The sequence below is a fragment of the Pteropus vampyrus genome, unplaced genomic scaffold (genome assembly GCF_000151845.1).
Source record: "Pteropus vampyrus isolate Shadow unplaced genomic scaffold, Pvam_2.0 Scaffold203, whole genome shotgun sequence".
NCBI classification, from domain to species: Eukaryota; Metazoa; Chordata; class Mammalia; order Chiroptera; family Pteropodidae; genus Pteropus; species Pteropus vampyrus.
Genome location: NW_011888984.1, coordinates 106,406 through 127,271, shown reverse-complemented (window position 1 = coordinate 127,271; position 20,866 = coordinate 106,406). Strand labels below are relative to the sequence as shown.

The following is a 20,866-nucleotide window of genomic DNA, read 5'->3' as shown; positions in this document are numbered from 1 at the left end:
TCAGGCTCACCTCTGTTACTCCTACCCGTAAGCCCTTCTTTGCATCGTATCCCCGCCTCCAAGTCCGCTCCTAATCCAATGTGGACTCTCGACTCTGCTCGGACTTCTGACCAAATCCGTTTCTCCGCTCGGCTAAGCACCTCTGCACCGCCCCTTCCCACTTGCTCCACCAATCGCCCGTCTGGTTCCCGCCCCTTTCAATCCGTCTTCTCTCACGCCGCCAATCCACGCCTTTTGTCCCGCCCCCTGACCGCCGAGTCCTCCAATCCCCGCCTTTGGGAAGTGTGGCCTGGTATCCCGCGGCTCTAGCGGGTCGCGCCGGAGGGGGAGGTGGAGGCGGAAGTGGCGGCGCCGGCCCGGGAGTAGGAAGGAGCTGGGGCTGCAGCCGGAGTAGAGCGGCTGCCAGCCGAGGAGCAGGCGCGGCCGCGGCGCCATATTGCGGCCCTAAGCGGCCGCGACCGAGTCATGGCCGAAACCTACGGTGAGGGTGGTGGGCCGACGCTGGGGTCTGGGGTCTGGGGTCTGGCCCGGGGAGGATGCGGCCTGGGGGAATGGGGCGGGGCTTTATATATTAGGGGGCGGGGTCTGGTATTAGGGGGCAGGGCCTATTGGATGCTGGGAGGGGTTAGTGGGTCTGAGGCTGAGCTTAATCGATTTGGGCGGAGCTTGAGGGTCTGGTTGTAGGTTTAATAGATTTTGGGCGGGATTTGAGGAAACCAGCCATGATGGATAAGGTAGGTATTGAGGGAGAGGTTGGTCCTTAATGTGTCAGGCGGAACCTGCGTAGATGAGGCTGGACTGTGTGAATGGCAGAGGTCGAGTTTAATGGACTATGGGATTCCTGAAGGGATGCTGCGGACCCTGGGATTGCTTTGGCTTGAGAGGTCTAGTATGGGGTTCGGGGTGAGTTGGGGGTACAATTAGGGGTGGGACTAGTGGCAAGGGGTGGGGCTTAAGCTTGAGAATAGGGGCAGGGCCTTGGACAGAGGGAGGGAAGGAGGGACTTAGGTGGTGGGAGGACTGAGTGCAGTAGAAAGAACACTGGTTTAGGTGTCAGAGGGAGCTGCATTCATTGAACAAATAGAAAAAAGCATAGAGCAGTGGTCCCCAACCTTTTTGGCACCAGGGACCGGTGCTCCTGTGAGAATCTAATGCCTGATGAGCTGAGGTGGAGCTGAGGTGGTGATGCTAGTGCTGGGGAATGGCTACAAATATAGATGAAGCTTTGCTTGCTCGCTGTTGCTCACCTCCTGCTGTGTGGCCTGCTTCCTAACAGGCCCTGGACTGGTACAGGCCACAGACAGGTCCACGGCCCCAGGGGGTTGGGGACCCCTGGTATAGGGAACAAGGCAAAGACCCTGAGGTGGGAACCAGCTTGTCATCTTCAGGGAATAGTCTGAAAGCCAGAGGCTGGAGTAGAGTCAGTGGGTCAGAGAGTGGTAGGAAGTGAAGTCGTGAGGGGCAAGGGCAAGATTGTAGTCCTTGATAAAGTGACTCTCAAAAAGCCTTAGCAATGTAATAGCTAAGATCTTGGACTCTGGAGCCAGTAGGCTTGAATTTGAATCCCAGCTCTGCCTAGCTAGGGCCTTGGGCAAGTCATTTAACCTTTCTGGCTTCAATTTCCTCATCTGGAAAACGGGGATAATTATTAGTATACCTCCCTCGTCAAGTTTTTCTAAGGATTAAGTGAGCTATTGATGTAAGTAAAGAAATTTAGAACTGTCTCTGGTACATGGTAAGCCTTATATAAGAATTACCTGTTACTGTTACCCATTGCTCTGTTTCTGCCTGTGTCTTTCTCTCCTTATAACCGTGATGGCATCTCTGTTTTCCATATTTTCCCCTGTATCTTTCTCTCCATATGGGTTTTCCTGATTTTGGCTCCATCTGTTCAGACTTCCTCTTCAAATTCCTGGTGATTGGAAGTGCAGGAACTGGCAAATCATGTCTCCTTCATCAGTTCATTGAAAATAAATGTGAGTGTCTGAGAGTGGTCCTGGGAGCACCAAATGGTGGGCACAGGCATGGCGTGGGCAAGTGGGCAGCAGTTGGGGTGGGCAGGGGTAGGGCTCGCCACAGGAATAACTCCCGTGCTGGCAGCCTGGTCCTCGCTTTGGTATATGCGCTTCACTAGGTCCTTCTTGAGCCTCAGTCGCCGCAGCAATGAGAATGGGTTTGTACAGGCTGAGGAGGCCTTGGAGGACAGGGAATCCTCTGAGTCCTGCACTGCCTCTTCTCGCCCTCCCACTTCAGTCAAACAGGACTCCAACCACACGATCGGCGTGGAGTTCGGATCTCGGGTAGTCAACGTGGGTGGGAAGACTGTGAAACTACAGATTTGGGACACAGCTGGCCAGGAGCGGTTTCGGTAGGTGGGCTGGGCTCCCATGGAGAGAGAGAGTCGGGGGAGGAGAGAGGAGAGAAAATGGGAGAGAGGTGTGCAGAGTCACTTGGAGACACCATGATAGGAGCAAGGAGACACTGAGAGGGCAGGCAAGGCAGAGGGAGAGGGACAGAGACTGCGAGTAGCAGATACATAACAGCCAAAAAAGAAGGAGTCTTGGAGAGAGGATGACAGAGACAGTGAGAAAAAAGGAGAGAGAAAGAAGCATTGTGAAGAGTGAGAGACCCATATGGCTGGAAGGATGGAAACTTGTGCCCAGGAAAAGACCAGGCCTGGAGAAAAAGACACGGTTGAGGTGGGCGAGGGTGTGGGTGTGAGGGGGTAGAGAGGTAAAGAGAGTGACTAAAACAGAAAGGGAAAAGGACACTTGAAAGAGATACACTCAGAGAGGGAGAGAGAAAGAGGCGCATGAGAAAGAAGAAGAGAAAGATAAAGGAAATGAGACAGAACAGAGACAGAGGGTGAGTGGGACAGGTGTAGCCAGAGAGATTGAGAAATACCTCTGTGTTGCGGAGGGAGAGAGAAACGTGTAGGGCTCAGCTCACAGTATGTTTTCAGGAAATGTCTGCAGAAGGGTGATGGACACATAGAAATCCTGAGTCTGAGAAACAGACAGAGAAACAGAAAATCCAGTCCATGGAGAAGTGCGGTCCCTGGGCAGCACTTAGTAGCTGCTAAGTTAATTCTTGTGTGTTAGTTCACTGTGTGAGGCACATAGAGACCAGAGACAGAGAGGGCGAAAGAGAAGCAGGTGTATGACATGAATTCGATTTGCAGTAAGTGCTTAATAAATGCTTGGTTGGAATGATTGCGTGAGTTCCACAGGGAGCCAGACTGGTGACACAGGGAGTTAGTTGCAGACAGTTGGCCACACTGGGAAGGGGGCTTCCCCCCAGATACAGCAGGAAAGGAATAGCGGATATAATTGCATAGCACTTGGCCAAGACTGGGCAAAGGGGAGATGACAGAAAATGTTGATGAATAGATGGAAGGAAATGTAAGTGAGGATGGGAGAGCCAGAGCCAGACAGAGAGAAATAGAAATTTAAAGACACACCCATGAGGGAGGGAGACAGAAAGACACAGACCAATGAAGAGATACAGAAAGACAGGGACACAAAGACAGGGGGAGACTCAGACAGAGGCAGACAGACAAACAGCTAAGAGAGGCAGAGATTGAGGGAGACAGAGACTGCGAGACAGAAATCGTAGCGAGATCAGACCATGCCAGGTTTTGGAGGATGGGCCAGCAGTGAAGGGGGGCCTCCGAACCACCAGTCTTTCTCCGCAGAGGGGGGCAGTCACAGGGCAGACCCCAGCCTCGGGGGTGACTGGGTCCCCCTGGCCCCACAGGTCGGTGACGCGGAGTTACTACCGAGGGGCGGCTGGAGCCCTGCTGGTGTACGACATCACCAGGTGGGTGTGCGGAATGGGTGGGGTGGGGCCTGGGCGCCCCTCTCCTTTGCCCACCTCCGTTCTTCTTTCTTCACAGCCGGGAGACTTACAACTCACTGGCTGCCTGGCTGACGGACGCCCGCACGCTGGCCAGCCCCAACATCGTAGTCATCCTCTGTGGCAACAAGAAGGACCTGGACCCTGAGCGTGAGGTCACTTTCCTGGAGGCCTCCCGCTTTGCCCAGGAGAACGGTGAGGGTCGTGCAGTGGACTGTGTGGTGGGCCGGCGGAGATGGGGAGCCGTCCCCCAGGGCCATGGGTCTCTAAGGCTGTGCCCTGCAGGGGAATGTCGACGTTTAGAGGTTGGGGTTCAAATTCGAGTGTGGCCACATGTGCACCGTGTGACCACTCTGGTCCTCAGTTTCTTCGCCTAGAGAGTGGGGGTCACAATGTTTCTGTCGTACATCCTGCGTGATGGTTAAGGGAGATGGTCCATGGGAAGCCCCAGCACCACCTGGATGGGTACTTGATAATGTTGGCTGCTAAGAAGGTTCAACCACCATAGGGAGGGAACAGAGTATCAGTGTGAGGTGGAGGCTGCAAATTCCGATGGCCCCAGGGAACAGGCTCGTTTTGTGAATAAATGTGATAAGACAGGGTAGACCTCACATTAGTAGGCACTGGCATTAGGGGAGTGGACAAGACTGACAGCCATGTCAGAAGGTATGCAAGGACAAACACGTTTAAAAACATCGTGTTGGCCAAACATCTGCTGGCTTCCAGTTTGTAACCTCCAGGCTTAAAGGAGGTTTTGCCATCAGAAAGATGTGGGTTTCAGTCCTGGCTCTTGATTTACTGTGAAGCCTTGTCACATGACTGATGGGTGGACTGTGGTGGATCTAGACCTTGCTAGATGGTGCTGGGGCCACAGTGATGAAGACTTGTCCTGAGCCTAGCTTTCATGGGCTCACAGCCCAGAGGGGTCAGGGTTGGGCTAGGGGTGGCACAGGGGGTTGGGAGAGCCCAGAAAAGGCACCTGACCCATCCTAGAAGGTCAGGAAGGACTTTCTGGAGGAGATGTATGAGCCGAGCTCTGAAAGAAGAGCTAAGTGGGCACCTGGGGAGGAGAGCATTCATGACAGGGAAACGACCAGGAGTGAGGGCAAAGGTGGCACATTGGAGGAACAGAATGAGAAGCAGCCAGGCAGGGTCAGAGTGGGAGATGGGGACTGGCCGAGGCCCTGACCTCCCGAGCGTCTGCCCTCAGAGCTAATGTTCCTGGAAACTAGCGCTCTCACTGGGGAGAACGTGGAGGAGGCTTTCCTGAAGTGTGCCCGCACCATCTTGAACAAGATCGATTCAGGTAAGGTCCCGACCAACCGGAATGGGAGTGGAAGGCAAGGCCCAGCTGTCTCCAAGGGACCAATCCTGACCTCTCCCCTCCCCGGCAGGCGAGCTCGACCCTGAGAGGATGGGCTCAGGCATTCAGTATGGTGACGCTTCCCTCCGCCAGCTGCGGCAGCCTCGGAGTGCCCAGGCTGTGGCCCCTCAGCCCTGTGGCTGCTGAGACCTGCAGTGCCAGGTGGGATACTGGGGACTCGAAGACTGCAGGGGTGGTCTCCTGATAAGGGGAAGTACAGACCAGAGACAGAAAAGGAGAGATGACTAAAGCCATGGGGAGAAAGATGCAGAACCACTCGAGTTAGAGTAGCCATCTTTCCGGCCGCAGCGAAGTCCTTTCCATCCCACTGCCAGCTCTCTGCCCTGGATCTCCGACCCTCCCATTCATGATTCATCAAATATTTACCTAGTGTCTGCTGTGTGCCGGGCCCTGTTCAAGTCACTGGTGAAACACACAAATCCCTGCCCTCATGGAGCAGACAATCAACAAGATATATAAGAAAATTATGTATTAGGGAAATAAGAGCTATAGAAAAATAAGGCTAGGCGAGGAGGGGTGGAGAGGTGGAGGAGTGGAATTTTAAACAGGATGGTGAGGCAAGGCCTCACTGAGAAGGTGACATTCGAGCATGGTATGTGCAGGCTATGGGAGTGGAGGGCAGCAGATCAGGGCCCGGTGGGCCATGGGGCAGACTCTGGGTTATATCCTGGGTTGAGGGTCATAGGAGGGCTCTAAGCAAGAGGATGAGATCTGATTCAGATGTTTACAGAGTCTCTCTGACTTCATATGGGGCTAGGAGGTGGCTATGAGGGATAGGGGTAGTTGCTGGGAGACCAGTGAGGAGGTTACTGCAAAGTCAAAGTCAAAGACAGTGGTGGACAAAACCGTGGTGAAGGCAGAGGAGGAGTTGAAAAGTGGGTAGGTTCTATATCCTCCCTGGTTTCTGTCTCTAGTCACGTCTCCCCTTGATGTAGCCACTGGGTCTTTCTAAAGCACAAATTGGATCCCGTCCCTCCCCTGTTTAAAACTATTCTTGGCTCCCAGGGTCCATAGGACGCAGCTGATGCACCTCAGCCTGGTGCTGGACTCTTCTGGGTCCGGCCCCGGCCAGCCTCACCTGCCTCAGCTTTCATCTCCCCCCACCTCTCAGGCTGCTGCAGCCACACTGAAGTTCTGTCTGTTTCTTTGAGTCTTTGCACATGCTGTTCCCTCTGCCAGGAACACCGTTCCTTCCCTCTCTTCCCTGGTAGCCTCCTCCTCTTCCTTTGGGAAGCCTTGTTTGTTCCAAACTCCTGGACAGGCTTGCAAGATACTACAGGATTTGGTCCCGTCCCCACCTCCCTGGGGGCGTGAATGTCTTCCCAGTTCTTTTCCCCTCTGTGCCTCATGCTCCCTCCCCTCTAGCTACTGGCAACTCTGGGGCAGCTGTGGGGCAAGGGGGTTAGACTTTGGATATACTTTGAAGGCAGAGTCAACATGATTTCCTGATGAATGGATGTGGAAATTGAGAGAGAGGAGTCCCGGGTGAGTTCTTTGGGTGTTGCTCTTTTTTCTTTCCAGGTCTTTCTATCTGCTGTGCTTTGGCTGGGTGTGCCTGTCCTCCTGCTTCCTTTCTTACACCAACTCCCACTCATCATCTGGTCTCTGCTAACAGGACTTTTCCTGCAGGAACCTTTATCCCAGGCAGGGTCACTCCCTCTTGCTAGGTGGTCTCAGAACTGCCTCCTCTTTTTCTAAAGTGCTCAACTCTGTACACTGGTTATTATTTGCCCAGTGTTTGATTTCCCCATCTGAGAAGGAAAGGAGGTGACAGATTACAGACATTAGAGCCAGGCTGCCTGCGTTTAAATTCCACCTCTGTCACTAGGTGACACTGCGTTTAAATTCCACCTCTGTCATTAGCTAGGTGACTCTGGGCAAATTATTTAACCTTTCTAGGCCTTGGTTTCTTCAATAATAGTACCTGCCTTATGTGGATGTTGAGAAGATAAAGAATTAATTCGTGTAAAGTGCTTAGAACAGGGACTGACACTTAGTAAAGACTCATAAACAAGGGCTATTTATTATTTTTCTCCTTTTTATCCATTTTAAAAACTCTGGCTGTGCAGAAAAGGATGGATGTGTACTCTTCGCCCCAAGGCTTAGCACGGGGTCTGTTCAGGGTTTGCCCTCAGGAAATCAAATAAAAAAAGATGATGCTTTTTCAAACTTAGTTGACTGCAGTCCGCGGGAGGAAATCTATATTAATCTAATACTGTCACACACGTATGTATAAAATTGAAACGTGTTTTCTTAGCACTAATATTCTTTTTTAAAAAATCGAGGTGAAATTCACATAACATAAATCTAGTCATTTTAAAGCGTATAATTCAGCAGCATTTAGTACATTCACAAGATTGTGCAACCACCACCTCTGTCTAGCTCCAAAACATTTCATTGCCTTAAAAGGAAATCCCACTCCTCATCCCCCAGCCTCTGGCACCCACTCATCTGTTTCTGCCTCTGTGGACCAATATTCTTACATGCAGTGCAGTCTGATATTTTCTATGTATTCTATTTTCTGTTTCAATAAAAGATTGTCCAAGGCCCACCAAACTGATTTCCCAACCCACTAATGCAGTGCCACACATTGAAATCACCTGGAGAGCTTTAAAAACAGGTGTCTGGGCCTCACCCCAGAAATTTTGGGATTTCTAGAAGCTCCCAAGTAAAGCTATCTGCAGCAAAGCAAGAACCGTTAACCGAATATGTCTCCTTGGTTTGGAAAACCCTGGAATGAGACCTGGAAGTGACACAGAGTGACAAAAGTGGGGTAGAGTGACACAGAGGTACTAAGGTGGGGACATGAAGTTTAAACACTGAGATGCCTCTCTACAGACTCAGGGAGATACCCTCAGAGAGAACGCCCCAAATTACATGTAGATGAGAAACAGAAAGTCAGACAGACTGTAGAAACTGGGTGTGGATGGATGGACACACCAGCTGGACAGAGCCAGGATCCTTCCCGTTCATCACACACTTTTCTTTCAGCTCACCTGTTCTCCAGGACCAGCCCTGCCCTTCCGGCTGGGGCCCAGACCCAGGCCCCGGGAGACCAAGCCCCTCACCTGCCCTGGCTCCCTGAGAAGCTGCCCTGCCACCTGTCCCCCTTCCCTGGCCTGGTGGGGCCTGGCTGAGGGGCAAGACTGAGCCACGGGGGAAAGGGAAATCCATACCTGCTGCTGCTTCCTCTGTCTTGGCTAACCCCTGTTCCTCCTGAACCCCTAGCCATTCATTCTCTAAGAGTTCCCAAAACCTGAGACCAGGGCCATTTGGCCCCAGCTCCCCTGGCCCTGCCATTGTGAGTACGAGTTATTTATTACCTGGAGGCCTGCCCTGCCCCGCCCCACCCCACCCCACCCCACCCCACCTCACCCCACCCCACCCTCATAAAGCATTGTTTACACCTTTGTCTTGGTCTCTGTCATTTTAGGGTGGCTGGGAGGGAGGGGAGACAGAAGAGGTCCTTGATGTAAGAATCATGTGTCATGATGTTTGGGGCCATGTTTATAGGTCGGACATGGTGTGGGGGTACACCATGACTCCGTGACTCAGGTGCCTGTTGTAGAGGGAGTCCGTCACTGTGCACATTTTGTGATTGTGTGCTGGAGGCTCATGCATGTAACAGTGATGTTCTTGTTTGTGACGTGAGTGATGGTATCTAGGAATGTGTGCAGCTTGTGTGTGTGACACTGTTGTTTGTGAAGACTCTGTGTCCTCGATGATTGTATCTGTGAGGCTGGTGGTGTTTGGGACGCCAAACAACATGAATAAGAAATCTGGCCTGTGGGTGATACCTATGCATGTCTGATGTCTGAAAGTCCCAGGCAGTGTCTGACTATTGGGTGTGTGACTGCATGTGTACCCCTGAAGTCCGTGTGTGTTTTGATGTAAATTTGGCTCCTTTGACACACCTATGTGTGACCATGAACCCTGTGTATGTCCCTAAGCACTGTGTGGGCCTTTGTGCAACCCTGACTCATGTGCATACTGGAGACCAGTGTATTATCACTTTGTGTCCAGGTGAACCCGCTGACACCGCACGTGCTCTAACAGGGACAGGTGCAGCCCTCTCCAGACATTCCCAACTGCTTTGTTACCCCCAAGTCAACTTTAACCCTCCATAGGGAGGCTTGAGACTCGGCTCAGCCTAGGAGATGGCGGAGGGGGCGGGGCATTTAAATAACTCATCTGCGCAGTCCTCCCAGGCCCAGCTACCCAAAATGTTCTTAAAGACGGGAGGCTGTCATGCAAATGTCTTCTCCGCGTAGCATTCCTAGGTGGCTTTTTTCCGACTCCCACAATTGTCACGAGGAGACAAAGGCAGAGTAGGTCATGATACGTCTGCACATTCCTTCTAGATCGCTCTCAAGGACGTTCCGCACTTTTTCCTCCGTTATAAAAAGGCCTTATGTAAATTATCACTTACGTGTTAATTTACATAACATTTCCCAACTGACTGCGTCGACATTTCTCAATATCTCATCCCTATTCTTGGGCAGTGAGAAGGCGGAGCTGTTCATGTAAATGATTCCGATCCTCTGCATGCCACGCCCCTACCCCGCCACTCATTCCGCGGCGTTCTCGGCTCAGGGGGTGGGCTCGTCCATGTAAATAGCCTTATCTGCATATCTCTTCCACACCGCCTGGCATAATGAGCGCAGAAACTCCCTAAACCAACCTTTTCTGCTTTTCTGCTCTCGCGCAAAGGGGGCGGAGCGTAGAATGCAAATGCCCTCGTGTCAGCCGGCCCACCTCCCCTTCTGAGGGGGTTTGTTCCGAACGTCCTCGCTCCGCCCCGTGCGGCTCGCGCCTGCGCACTGCCTCCTCTGCCCGGGCGCGGTCACGTACCCACCGGGCGAGGCGGGGGCGGAGCGCCGGGGGTGGTGGGGGCGGGGTATGGCGCGCTGCGCTTCGCTGGGAGGCTGGCACAAACGGCGGCGCCGGGGCCGGAGGAAAAAGCTCGGTGAGGAGGGCGCGGGGAGGGAAGGGGGCGGGCGGAGAGGGCGCTCGAGTCGGGGCGCGGGCCGGGCAGGGTGTGGAGACGCACGCTGGGCCCGCGGTGGCGGAGGGTGGCGACCCTGGGGAGGGGTGGGGGTGGGGCGTGGGGGAGGGATTGCGCGAGAGCACGTCGAATGCCAGCCGTTGCGGGGGTTGGGGTGGCAGCGGGGAGCGCGCGCTGGGCGGAGGGGGAGGGGAGCGGGCCCGGGTCCCAGCGGTCCCTAGGCCGTGCTTCCGTCGCTTGCTGCGCCCCAATGGGGCCTCAGGGCCCGCACCGAAGGGAATTGGCAGGGGGGCGCTTTTTCCATCGTCCTGTCCCCAAGTACGTGAAATCCCCTCCGCCCTTCCCTCTGTCGCTGTGGACTCTCCTCCCGCGGCTCCCTTCCGTCCGTCTGTCTCTCAGGACCTCCCTTCCGTCTGGGTGTGTGTCAGCCCCCAACATGCTTCCTCCCATTGGGCTCAGGTCGACCCCTTCACCCTGGTCTGTCCGGCTGTCTCAGGCCCTCCCAGCTTTTCTCCGGTTTGTTTTTCTGTCTCTGTCCCCCCACCCCCAGCCTCTCTTGTTCTCTTTGTCTCTGGACTCCCCATTTTTCTCTCTCTGTGGACCCCCCCCCCCCGCACATTCTTTCTGTGTCTCTCCGGAACACCCAGGCAGATCACCCCTATTTGTCTCTAACTCTATTCTACTCCCTACTCTTCCACCGTTTTTTTTCCTACTTCAGGCCCCTCCTTCTTTTCTGTTTGTCTGTCTGTCTCTGAGGATGCTCTCTCTCCCAGCCCCCACCGCAGTCCTTTGTTTTGGGTAGATTTTTACCCAGCCTAACTCCTCCAGCCACCTACCTCACTGACTCTTGTCTGTCAGTGATTTCTCCCCCAAATTCCCAGGGTCTTCTCCTGCACTTGGCTCAGGTTTTGGGATCTCTGTAGCCAGGCCTGTTTGCCTTTCTGCCGCCTCCCTGCCCCTCACCCTGTTCCCCAGCCAGCCTTCCTGACCCTAACTCCTCTCACATCCCTTTTTCTCTCCTTCTCCAGCGACCCTCCTCATAGGTCCCTTCCCGAGCTCCTAGGGACAGCAGAGGATTTGGGGACCGGTGAGCACCCTCAGGGCACAAGAAGAGCCTCTGCCACCTGCCGTGCCTCACCCTGCCCCACGCCAGGCCCGGCCGCCCCGGCCCTCGGCCGCATCAAGTGGAGGAGGAGGTGGCAGCGGAGGAGGGTGGCACCATGGGCCCGGGCCGTGCCCTCCATGCCCGGGGGATGAAGACGCTGCTGCCATGGACAGCCCGTGCCAGCCGCAGCCCCTGAGTCAGGCTCTCCCTCAGTTGCCAGGTTCTGTGTCAGAGCCTTTGGAGCCTGGCCGGTCCAGGATGGGGGTGGAGAGGTACCTGCCGTGTTCCCTGCTATCCTCCTACCACCGTCCGGGATGTCCAGAAGTGCCTGCTGAGGCCTCACCAGGGAGTGGGACCCCCAGAGCCACAGCCACTTCCACCACAGCCAGCCCCCTGCCGGAGGGCTTCGGTGGGCAGGACGGTGGCGAACTGCGGCCACTGCAGAGCGAGGGTGCTGCAGCACTGGTCACCAAGGGGTGCCAGCGACTGGCAGCTCAGGGTGCCCACCCTGAGGCCCCCAAACGAAAATGGGCAGAGGATGGTGGGGATGCCCCCGCACCCAGCAAGCGGCCCTGGGCCAGGCAGGAGAACCAGGAGGTGGAGGGGGAGGGTGGCATGGGCTGCAGCAGTGGCCGCGATGAGGCTAGCGCCAATCTGAGGGAGGAGGAGCTGCCCGCTGCACCTGAGCGCCTGGCCCTGGACTATATCGTGCCCTGCATGAGGTACTACGGCATCTGTGTCAAGGACAGCTTCCTGGGGGCGGCACTGGGCAGCCGCGTGCTGGCTGAGGTGGAGGCCCTGAAGCGGGGCGGGCGCCTGCGTGACGGGCAGCTAGTGAGCCAGCGGGCTATCCCGCCACGCAGCATCCGTGGGGACCAGATTGCCTGGGTGGAAGGCCATGAGCCAGGCTGCCGAAGCATTGGGGCCCTCATGGCCCACGTGGATGCTGTGATCCGGCACTGCGCTGGGCGGCTGGGCGGCTACGTCATCAACGGGCGCACCAAGGTAAGGCTGCCCAGCACGAGTTCGTTGGATGCCTCGTGCTCTCAGCACCAGTGGGTTTGAAGACAGGTCTCGGGGGGTTGCAGAAGGGTTTAGGCAGCTTCAGTGGAGGGGGTGTTGGAGTTTGCTTTGGGCTCTCACTTCCTGTGTGCTGTTGGCCTTAGTTTGTGCACCTGTAAACCAGGGATTCGACCTGTAGCCACAGTGCCTTTTGACCTTGCCAGGGATCCCCTTGAAGAACCTGAGGACAGAGGCTGACATTCATAGCCCCATATCTCTGTGTGGGCCAGGGTGGGTTTCACAGATCCCTGATGTCTGATCATGGGCCAAGACCAAGAACGGGTTACATAGACAGGCATGTATTTCTGCCTTCATCTGCCCATCTACACTTGCCTGTCATTTTCTTTATCCTTCCCTGTTCACCCATCTTTTCATCCATCCCTGTCTGCTGGCTTATGTGTCTAGTCCATCCTGTCCCTCATCTATTTCTGGCCTGTCCATTTGCTTTCCCTGGCAGGAGAACCAGGAGATGGAGGGGAGATGGTGGCGATGGTGGGGCCAATGCCAGGCTGAGGGAGGTGGTGATGCTGCTGGACCACACTGTGCCTTGTATGCCGTACCATGGTATCTGCTTCAAGGACAGCTTCCTGGGTGTCCTTCCATTGCATGGCTATGTTATCCGGGCTGGAGGTCCCGTCCCCATCTTTCTCATTCCTCCCCACCTTAGTTTCTATTCTCTATCCTTTCTTGTCTGTTCATTACTTCAGCCCTGTCCAGCTCTGGTCTCTTCCCTTGATTCTCTGCTTTTGTGTCTCTTGTTGCTTTAGAGTAATAGTGATTAATCTTTCATTGGAATCTCAGCCTTTTTGAGAATTTGCCATTTTGCGACCCTCTTGTAAGAAAAATGCTGATTTGATTGGTATTTGTGGGCCGTTGTCAGGGCTTCCCAGGCCTCCAGCTGCCCATTCAAGAACCTGGGTCAGGAGCTCCGCACAGGACAATGGTCCACAGGGCCTTTCCGGCCTGCTGACACGATGGTTTCCTTCATGGAGGGGCGTGAGGTCCCTGGCTGTGAGGCCAAGGCTCGGTGGTGTGTGAACAGGCCCTGTAGGGAGTGCCCGCTGCACAACACCGTGACGCCTGGCTGATGCCACCATTCCTGTTCAGCCCTTCAGGCATGAGGTTATGCTCCTGATGTCCACTCCGCCCTTTCTCAGATCCCATCTCAGGTTCTGCCTCTGCAGCTTCCCTCAGGCTGGAGCTGGCTCGGGGACCAGGGCTCCCCTGGGGCTGAGGCCAGTACCCTCCCCACCCCAGCCGGAACTTGTCCTACTTTTCTTTCTCCCCTGTTACTTGATAGCTGGAGAGCCAGAGGGGGCCCCTCCCTGGGCTCGGCTCCTGCGCAGGCAGGAGAGAGCAGTGGGAGTCTCCCTGGCCTCAGGGTGCTCAACACCTTCATCCCAGGGTCCTTGTAGCTGAGTGGCCCAGGGCAGGACACTTCTGAGCCTCAGTTTGCTCATCCACAGGATAGGAAAACCGAGTTAAGACCCCAGCTAGTCTGTGGCCATTTTAGGAGGGGAGGGTTGGGTAGAGGGGGCATATCTCTTCCCCTTTGGTGCCTTGGATGTAGTTGGGGACAGGGCCTTGGCTAGGATTTGGGGGAGAGGGACTTTTCCAGCCCTTGGTGACCCCTGTTGCCCTGGGAGATAAGCCAGGCTGGGCTGAGAAGGGAGAGGAGGGGTCAACTCAGTCACTGGAGTCTCTCTCAGACCCTCCTTGCCCCAGTGAGACAGCAACTCTAGGCTTTCCCGCCTTCAAAGGGCAACTTCTGGGCTCCCTCCCCAGGCTCTGCAGTAAGACTGTGGGGTGCTGGGCTGGGTAGCCACTGTGGTCGTGGGGGCATGGACCACCAGCATGGCTAGGGCCAGCAAGAACCTCTCTCATTCCTAGTGGAGCTCCTGTGTTCTCCTGCCTTCCCTCCTCTGCTTAGTTGACTTTTAGCTGGGAGAGAGGTGACTGGCATCAAGGATTACCATGGGGGACTCCAGGGAGGGGTTGGTGGGTTTGGTGGGCTTGGTTTGCTCCCTTAAGAGCAGCTTGGAGGTGGGGCCTGATGTCATTGGCTCAGTGCCCAGCTTCTAAGGGTGAGAGAGAGAGTGTGTGTGTGTGTGTGTGTGTGTGTGTGTGGTGGGGGGGGGTGGTGGGGCTCTTGGCACATTGTCACCAATAGCCTTTAACTCTTTAGTTTCCTGCCTCTAATCCTAGCTGCCCCTTCCCTGAGGTGGAAGGGTGAGGAACAGCTGTCCGTGTTTCCATGTCACCCTGCCTGTTGTCCCTTTCCCTTGTTGCGGAGGAAGTAGCTGCTTCCCCAGGGCCAGAGTACACTTCCACCCTCCACTCCCCATGGCGTGTGTGTGTGTGGGGGGAAAGGGTGGCGCCTTAAAGGGGCTGTTTCTGTGCCCAGCCTTCATGCACGAGCCCCACTCCATGCCAGACTGCAGAGTACAGCCCTGCTGCGTGGTGCGAGGGTGCACAGGGCAGAATGGAATGGAGGCCCTGAGGCCCAGAAGAGTGCTTTCAGTCAGCAGCTATGCCTGGGCGCCAGGGAGACAGACCTGGCCCCAGGGGCTTTCACTGTGCTGCCTTTGGGCCAGTACTGGGTAAACAAGTACCTGTGCAGATTTCACACTGAGAGATGGAGTGGAAAATCAGCCTAGGTGTCTCCAGCTAGAGTACTTACGGTGCCCCTTAACCCGACACCCAAAGAACAAGGGGACCAGGGGCAAGAGTGTTCCAGGCCTGTGCAGAGGCCTTGGGGATGAGCTCGGCCTGGTCCAGAACCGGCCCAAGAGGCTGGATAGGAGTGATGAGGATCGGAGATGAGGTTGGTGCCCTTGGAGGCGGAGGTTGGGAGTTTGTATTTTGTAATTTTTCAGGTTGCAGTAGGAACTTAAAGAGATTTGACCAAGAGCTGGAAAAAAGGGTTTCTGGCTGCTGTATGGGGCTGGATTATGGGGGAAGAGGTTGCAGCGCTGGACCCTTCTCCACCTCCTCCTCTTGCACAACCAGCAAAATCTCTGCTTAGATTCTAACTGGAGAGGCCTTGCCTGTCCCTAATCAGTGACTCACAGATTCCAGGCCACCTGGGCCCACAGCCATGTTCTTTTCCTCCTAGCGAGGAGCTGACCCATCTGTAGGAGTGTGCAGTGCAGAGGAGGTGTTCCTTCTGAAGCCGGGGGTCTGCTGTGGGGGTCTGCTCACTAACTGTGCGCTGGTGCGGCAGAGAAAAGCGTGCTCGCCACTGTTGAGTGGCCTTACCTGGCGGCAGCTCTCCTGGCTTCTTTCCCAGGGCAGGTGCTGTGGTGGATCATGCAGAGCGGTTTACATCCACGCTGGGGGTTGGGTGAGCCTTGGGCGTGACGTGTCGGGAGGAGGCCAAGGGATTGAGCCACTTGACTTACCACAGGGTGCTCAGCAAGCCTGTTTTGGCCTCAGACGCTGATCTTTCTGATCAGGAATGTTTATCTCAGGGCTGTCTTGCCAGGCTGTGGCCTACAGTCACAGCTGAGCGATAGTGGGGAACAGCAGTTGGCAGTCTGGCCTGACATCAGTGTGAATCAAGGGGTCAGGACATATGGTCCCTAGCTGGGGAGGAGCTGGAGAGTCTTCATGCCAGTGCTCCCCCATTTGCCTCCCCAGCTCTCCCAGTGGCTCGGGCAAAGGGTAGGACAGGGACTACTATTTTTTTTTTTTTATGTCATTTCAGCCTGTGCTTTTTTGGCTCTCCATCATGTGGCAGACACTCTGCTGTGTGCTTTCCCAGACATTTGTATCTTGTTCAGTTCCTATAACAACCTGTGAAGTAGGTGTCAGCTCCATTTCATGGAGGAGGAACCCGAGACAGGAAGTCGAGTTACTCCCTGACATCATAGCTTGTGTGGCAGCTCTAAATCTTGAACCTGGAATTTAGATCTGTTGGAACACCTGGGCCCTTTTCCTCACACCAGTCACATCCACCTTTTTGTCAGCTCTTTGATGAGAAACAGGCCTTGAGTGGCTGGGCCCAGGCCTCAGCGGGGTCAGGGCTGGCCAGGGTAGTGGCAGTCATGAGGAACAGGAGATGAGAACCTGTGGCTAGACCTGTACACACACAAGTCGGAATGAGTCCTGTTAGGTCTTTGTGGTCAGGAACTTCCACAGTTAAGCTCTCAGCGGGGTTAATGCCACTGCTGTAGACAGAGATGTGTGTTTAGCCTCATTTTACAGACGAGGCGTTTGAGGCAGGTGATGGGATTGTCCAGTTATCCTTGGAGTTGGGATTAGATCTCAGGTTCTAGTCGCACTCTTAAGTTTTGGTACCTGTTCAGATGTGTAGGAGACATAATTTACTTAGCGGTGATTCTTTTTGGTCAGGGGCCGCGGTTCTCAACATGGCCATGCATTAGAATTACCTGGGGAACGTTCAGAAATTCCAATCTTCAGCGGAGGCAGAGGACATGAGAACCTCTGAGGGCTAGAGCCCCTGGTATAGGGCAGTGAGGCCACATCACCGCACATCAGAAAACACGGGTTTTATTCTGCTGAAATGTCTGAAGAAGGGTCAGGTTCTCTAGAAAATGAAACTTTCAGTTCTTCCTTGAGCCGGTGCTGGGTGCCAGGCTCTAGGGGTGGGGAGTGGGCTGTCGAGGCCCCGGAGCTGAGGTTTCTGGTGGATGGGGGCTTGGCTGGCAAAGGAGGAAGTTGAGGCTGGAGCCCTTGGGGCCCAGGACACTTGAGTCAGGGGAGAGACCACGGGCTGGAGGGGTGAGAAGGAGGTAATGGCTTCTTCCCCAAATGCCCCCGCCTAGCCCAGTAAACCACCTCCGTCTGTCTCTGTCTCTGCCAGGCCATGGTGGCATGTTACCCAGGCAACGGGCTGGGGTATGTGAGGCATGTTGACAATCCCCACGGCGATGGGCGCTGCATCACCTGTATCTATTACCTGAATCAGAACTGGGACGTCAAGGTAGGGTGTTGGCGCTGGGATGGAGGTGGAGTGGGGTGCATCTGCGCCGTTTTCTACTTCCAGCTCAGCTTCTAGCCTTCTCCCATCTAAACCCATCGGGGCGGGGGTGGTGGTGGTGTGTGTGTGGCGTGGGGCAGTCTGCCCCCCCGGCTCTTCCAGTTGACTGTGTGGTGGCAGAGCCCCCTCCTTCAGGGAATGGTGCTGTCTGCTCAGCCCCTGGCCTAATGAGCCCTCCCCTCCACTTCCTGTCTTCCTTAGTAGCTTCCTGCCCATCTCCATGGTGATGCAGACTCTGAGTTGTCATTCATTTTAAGAGGCTGAATGGTGGGAGGGAGTGATGTTTGCGGCTGCTGCGCCCCCTGGTGGGCTCCTGGGGGCAGGCAGTGCCAGCCTCCTGCCTCATCCTCTGGCCTTCCCTCAGGTGCATGGTGGCCTGCTGCAGATATTCCCTGAAGGCAGGCCCGTGGTAGCCAACATTGAGCCACTTTTTGACCGGCTGCTCATTTTCTGGTCTGACCGGCGGAACCCACATGAGGTGAAACCAGCCTATGCCACCAGGTATGACCCATACTTCTGGGATGTGCTCAGGTGCTCCCCTGGAGTGGCTAGGGAGTGTTGTACTGAGAAGGGGTCTAGGTGGGAACAGAACCAGGTGAGGAGGGCGGGCTCCAGTGTCGTCATGGTTATGACAGCTGGAATTGAAGATGAGTGATCTCTAACCTCCCTTTGGGGCTGTTCTGGTCCCCAGGTACGCCATCACTGTCTGGTATTTTGATGCCAAGGAGCGAGCAGCAGCCAAAGACAAGTATCAGCTAGGTACCTGCCTCAGATGGCATCCCCTCCCTCAGGTCCTTCCTGTTCTTCCCTAGGCCTCAAGCCACCTCCTCACCCACTTATGTCAGTCTCTTATTAAATTCTGCCACGTTTTTCCTCACCTCTGCCCACCTTCCCTCAACAGCCACTCTCCTGGTACCCCCAGCATGAGCCCCATCTCTTCTGGTCCTCTCCCCCATCTTCCCAGCTTTTCCTTGGCCTCTTTGTCTCTTCCCTGATGACTCACTATCTCTTGTCTCCCTCCCCTCCCCACCAGCATTGGGACAGAAAGGTGTTCAAGTACCTGTATCTCAGCCAAGTACACCCACCTAGTGGCCAGCCCGAGCTGCGTGGACAGACAGCTTCCCCTGACGTCGGGAGAGCCCCGGGCCCACGCCGCCCGGCCAGCGGCCAGCCAGTCTCGGTGCCTACTCCTTCCCCACCGCAGCTGCTGCTTCCGGCTTGGCCTCTGTCCTTCCTGGTGTGGAGGGCTCCCTCAGTTACTGAGGACTGAGGAGGAGAGACCTGTGCTGCCCTGTGATGGGGGCTGGGACTGTGACTTGGGCAGGGGCCAGTGTTGGGAGCTACCATTACTGGAGCTAGGGGCCTGTGTCCTGCCCTGTCTGGTTGTGCCCCTCCCAGGTGTGGAGAGCTGGAAGTAGGTATTGCCGCCTCCCACCAAGATGCAGGAGTTGGGGTTGAGGTGAGTCACGGCCTCTTGCTGGCAAAGATTTGTTGGGGGGAGAGTATCCCCAAGCCCCCCGCTCCTCCAGCCTGGAATGTGAAGTGACTCCCAAACCCTTCGGCCATGGCACCTTTTGGACTAGGCTGCTGCTGCTTGGGCAGCATAAAAGGTGCTGAGAGGAGCACAGGCATGGAAGTCCTGTCAGCCAAGAAATAAAAGTTTACCTCAGAGCTGCACACATCTGACTCCCTCTCTCCTTCTGGCTAAGGAGATGCCTCCATCTGCAATTCAGGGCCTTTATCGACCAAAGGGATAAGGAGGTCTGATAGCGTGAGCGGAGGATGGCTGAGCCTGACCTCGGTGGACCACCAGGCAGAGCTGGAAGGCTGGGGCACGTTTCCCAGTCCAGTGCACTCCGGGGTTAGGTGTGTGTTGGCGAGGCTGCCCATAGGGAGCGCGTGGAACCACTGCAGGATGGCGGTGAAGAAGAGGAAGGTCTCCGATGGGGCCAGGCCTGCGCCCAGGCACATCCACTCTCCTGGGGGCAGAGATGGAGGATGAGAACCTCATGTTCCCTAGGGCCTGCCCAGGCTGGCCATCTCCCTGCTTGGGCCAGACCTGGGGAAAAGGGCATGAAGGCATTCTTGCTCTGGAACGGGCCCTTGTTGTCTAGGAAGTAGGGGTTGAAGCAGTCCAGGTCCTTGGATTGAGGAATCACGAAGGTGCCCTGAGGGGATGTGCAGGGGTGAACCCACGAACTCGACAGGACCTTTCATCCATCCAAGACCCATTTAGAAGCCACCGGGAAGGTGGGCCTTATTTCTTGTTCTCAGCGTTGCGCATGCTCATACCTGCTGATTTTGGTTAGTAGGTGCTCCCGGCCCCTGTGCAGAGTTCTCAGGCTCACTGGGCACGTTGGGCAGGAAGTGGCCACATGAGTGTAGTGGGTTAGGGTATGTGGGTCATTCTTTGCCTGCGGACAGAGAAGATGGGTGCCACCACGTGCCAGGCACCTCCTTGTAGGCAGCTTGGATAGAGTTTAGGGCAGCAGAGTCCTGCACCTCATCCATCTGATCAAGGAAATAGTGAAATCGCTGCTGCGTCTGCTCCGAGATGAAGACCTGAAGTTCTGCAAAGCTTAGGAAAATTTCTTGGTGTGGGCCTGGAATCCAGCCCAGGAGGGAGGGGAGAATGTACATCTGAGGGGCCAGGATCTCAAAAGGACCTTGAAAAAGACCACTAGTTTCCCTAACTGGAGACTCGCCCAGGGCTTTGATGTTAAAAGTTCTAGGACAATTCCATTCCAAGACTCCCATTCTAATCCACTCTAGGTGGGTCTAGTGCTCAGGATTTGGCATAGGTCGGGCTCACAAGAAAGGGATGGAACGGGCCCTCTCACCTCTCCCCGTCTGGAACTCATGATGCAGGAGTTATTGAAGTTCAGAAGCCTCAGGAACTCCGGGTCCTTATTGCCATAGCGGTTCCCGAAGATAACATTAGAGACTGAATTATCTAGTAGTCTTCGGGAGTCGAACGGGGCTCCTGGGAGTAGGAACAGGTCGAGGTCATAACGCTGTGGCTCGGCCCCCAGCTAGCTCTTGGGCTTACTGGCTTCGTTCCACCCAAACGCTTTCCCACCTGGTCTATGTGCCACACCCACACCAGGCCCCGCTGCTTTCTCCAGCAGGCCGCACCAATGGTGGCTTGGAATTTGCCAAGCAGACAAGCTGCTTCCTCCAGGACGCGCTCCCGGATGGCCCGCGTACCCGACCCGAGCTCCTTACGCACTGCAAGTGCAAAAACGCGCAGGGTCCGCTGGCGCGGCCGGTTGGAAAACAGGGTGCCTGGGGGTGGGGCAGAGAAGGGGGCGGGCTGGGAGTCGGTCACGCCTCCCGGAAGGGTCCAGGCGCGGACGCGGACCCGACTTTCTCGCAACCCTTCGTCCTGCTGCTTTTCCAGACTTCTTGGTCGCCGCCCCAGCCTTCTCGGCCCTCTTCACACATTGGCCCCAC

The 20,866-nt window shown here is 55.5% G+C and overlaps 2 protein-coding genes across 7 annotated transcripts; both read left to right on the top strand.

Moving 5' to 3' along the window:
• The first annotated feature begins 141 nt into the window (after window positions 1–141).
• Window positions 142–8,649, top strand: RAB4B (RAB4B, member RAS oncogene family). 3 transcript variants are annotated; one of them, XM_011372203.2, is made up of 8 exons: window positions 142–481; window positions 1,896–1,976; window positions 2,254–2,368; window positions 3,757–3,819; window positions 3,896–4,050; window positions 5,066–5,161; window positions 5,250–5,380; window positions 8,231–8,649. In XM_011372203.2, exons 1-7 carry the CDS (start codon window positions 466–468, stop codon window positions 5,363–5,365), a joined length of 642 nt encoding a protein of 213 aa, XP_011370505.1. In that variant the 5' UTR covers window positions 142–465; the 3' UTR covers window positions 5,366–5,380; window positions 8,231–8,649. The 3 variants fall into 3 exon arrangements, with proteins under 3 accessions (XP_011370505.1, XP_023393641.1, XP_023393640.1); XM_023537872.1 differs by lacking the exon at window positions 142–481 and adding an exon at window positions 743–884; XM_023537873.1 differs by lacking the exons at window positions 142–481; window positions 3,757–3,819 and adding an exon at window positions 741–884.
• A 1,440-nt stretch (window positions 8,650–10,089) lies between these two features.
• EGLN2 (egl-9 family hypoxia inducible factor 2) lies at window positions 10,090–19,092 on the top strand. Of its 4 annotated transcripts, XM_011372197.2 has the most exons (7): window positions 10,090–10,205; window positions 11,273–12,071; window positions 12,213–12,354; window positions 17,237–17,356; window positions 17,778–17,914; window positions 18,105–18,172; window positions 18,447–19,092. In XM_011372197.2, exons 2-7 carry the CDS (start codon window positions 11,515–11,517, stop codon window positions 18,500–18,502), a joined length of 1,080 nt encoding a protein of 359 aa, XP_011370499.1. In that variant the 5' UTR covers window positions 10,090–10,205; window positions 11,273–11,514; the 3' UTR covers window positions 18,503–19,092. The 4 variants fall into 4 exon arrangements, with proteins under 4 accessions (XP_011370499.1, XP_011370497.1, XP_011370498.1 ...); XM_011372195.2 differs by having other exon boundaries at window positions 11,273–12,354; XM_011372196.1 differs by lacking the exon at window positions 10,090–10,205 and adding an exon at window positions 10,410–10,562 and having other exon boundaries at window positions 11,273–12,354.
• The last annotated feature ends 1,774 nt before the right edge of the window (window positions 19,093–20,866 follow it).

What these genes read in the sequence shown, in the direction of transcription:
- RAB4B (XM_023537872.1), top strand. Translation starts at nt 833, where the DNA reads ATGGGATTCCTGAAGGGATGCTGCGGACCCTGGGATTGCTTTGGCTTG. An exon ending in TCAGTTCATTGAAAATAAAT is followed by an intron (nt 1,977 to 2,253) that starts GTGAGTGTCTGA and finishes CTCCCACTTCAG; the next exon opens with TCAAACAGGACTCCAACCAC. An exon ending in CTGGTGTACGACATCACCAG is followed by an intron (nt 3,820 to 3,895) that starts GTGGGTGTGCGG and finishes CTTTCTTCACAG; the next exon opens with CCGGGAGACTTACAACTCAC.
- EGLN2 (XM_011372195.2), top strand. Translation starts at nt 11,515, where the DNA reads ATGGACAGCCCGTGCCAGCCGCAGCCCCTGAGTCAGGCTCTCCCTCAG. An exon ending in TCATCAACGGGCGCACCAAG is followed by an intron (nt 12,355 to 17,236) that starts GTAAGGCTGCCC and finishes TGTCTCTGCCAG; the next exon opens with GCCATGGTGGCATGTTACCC. An exon ending in AAACCAGCCTATGCCACCAG is followed by an intron (nt 17,915 to 18,104) that starts GTATGACCCATA and finishes TCTGGTCCCCAG; the next exon opens with GTACGCCATCACTGTCTGGT.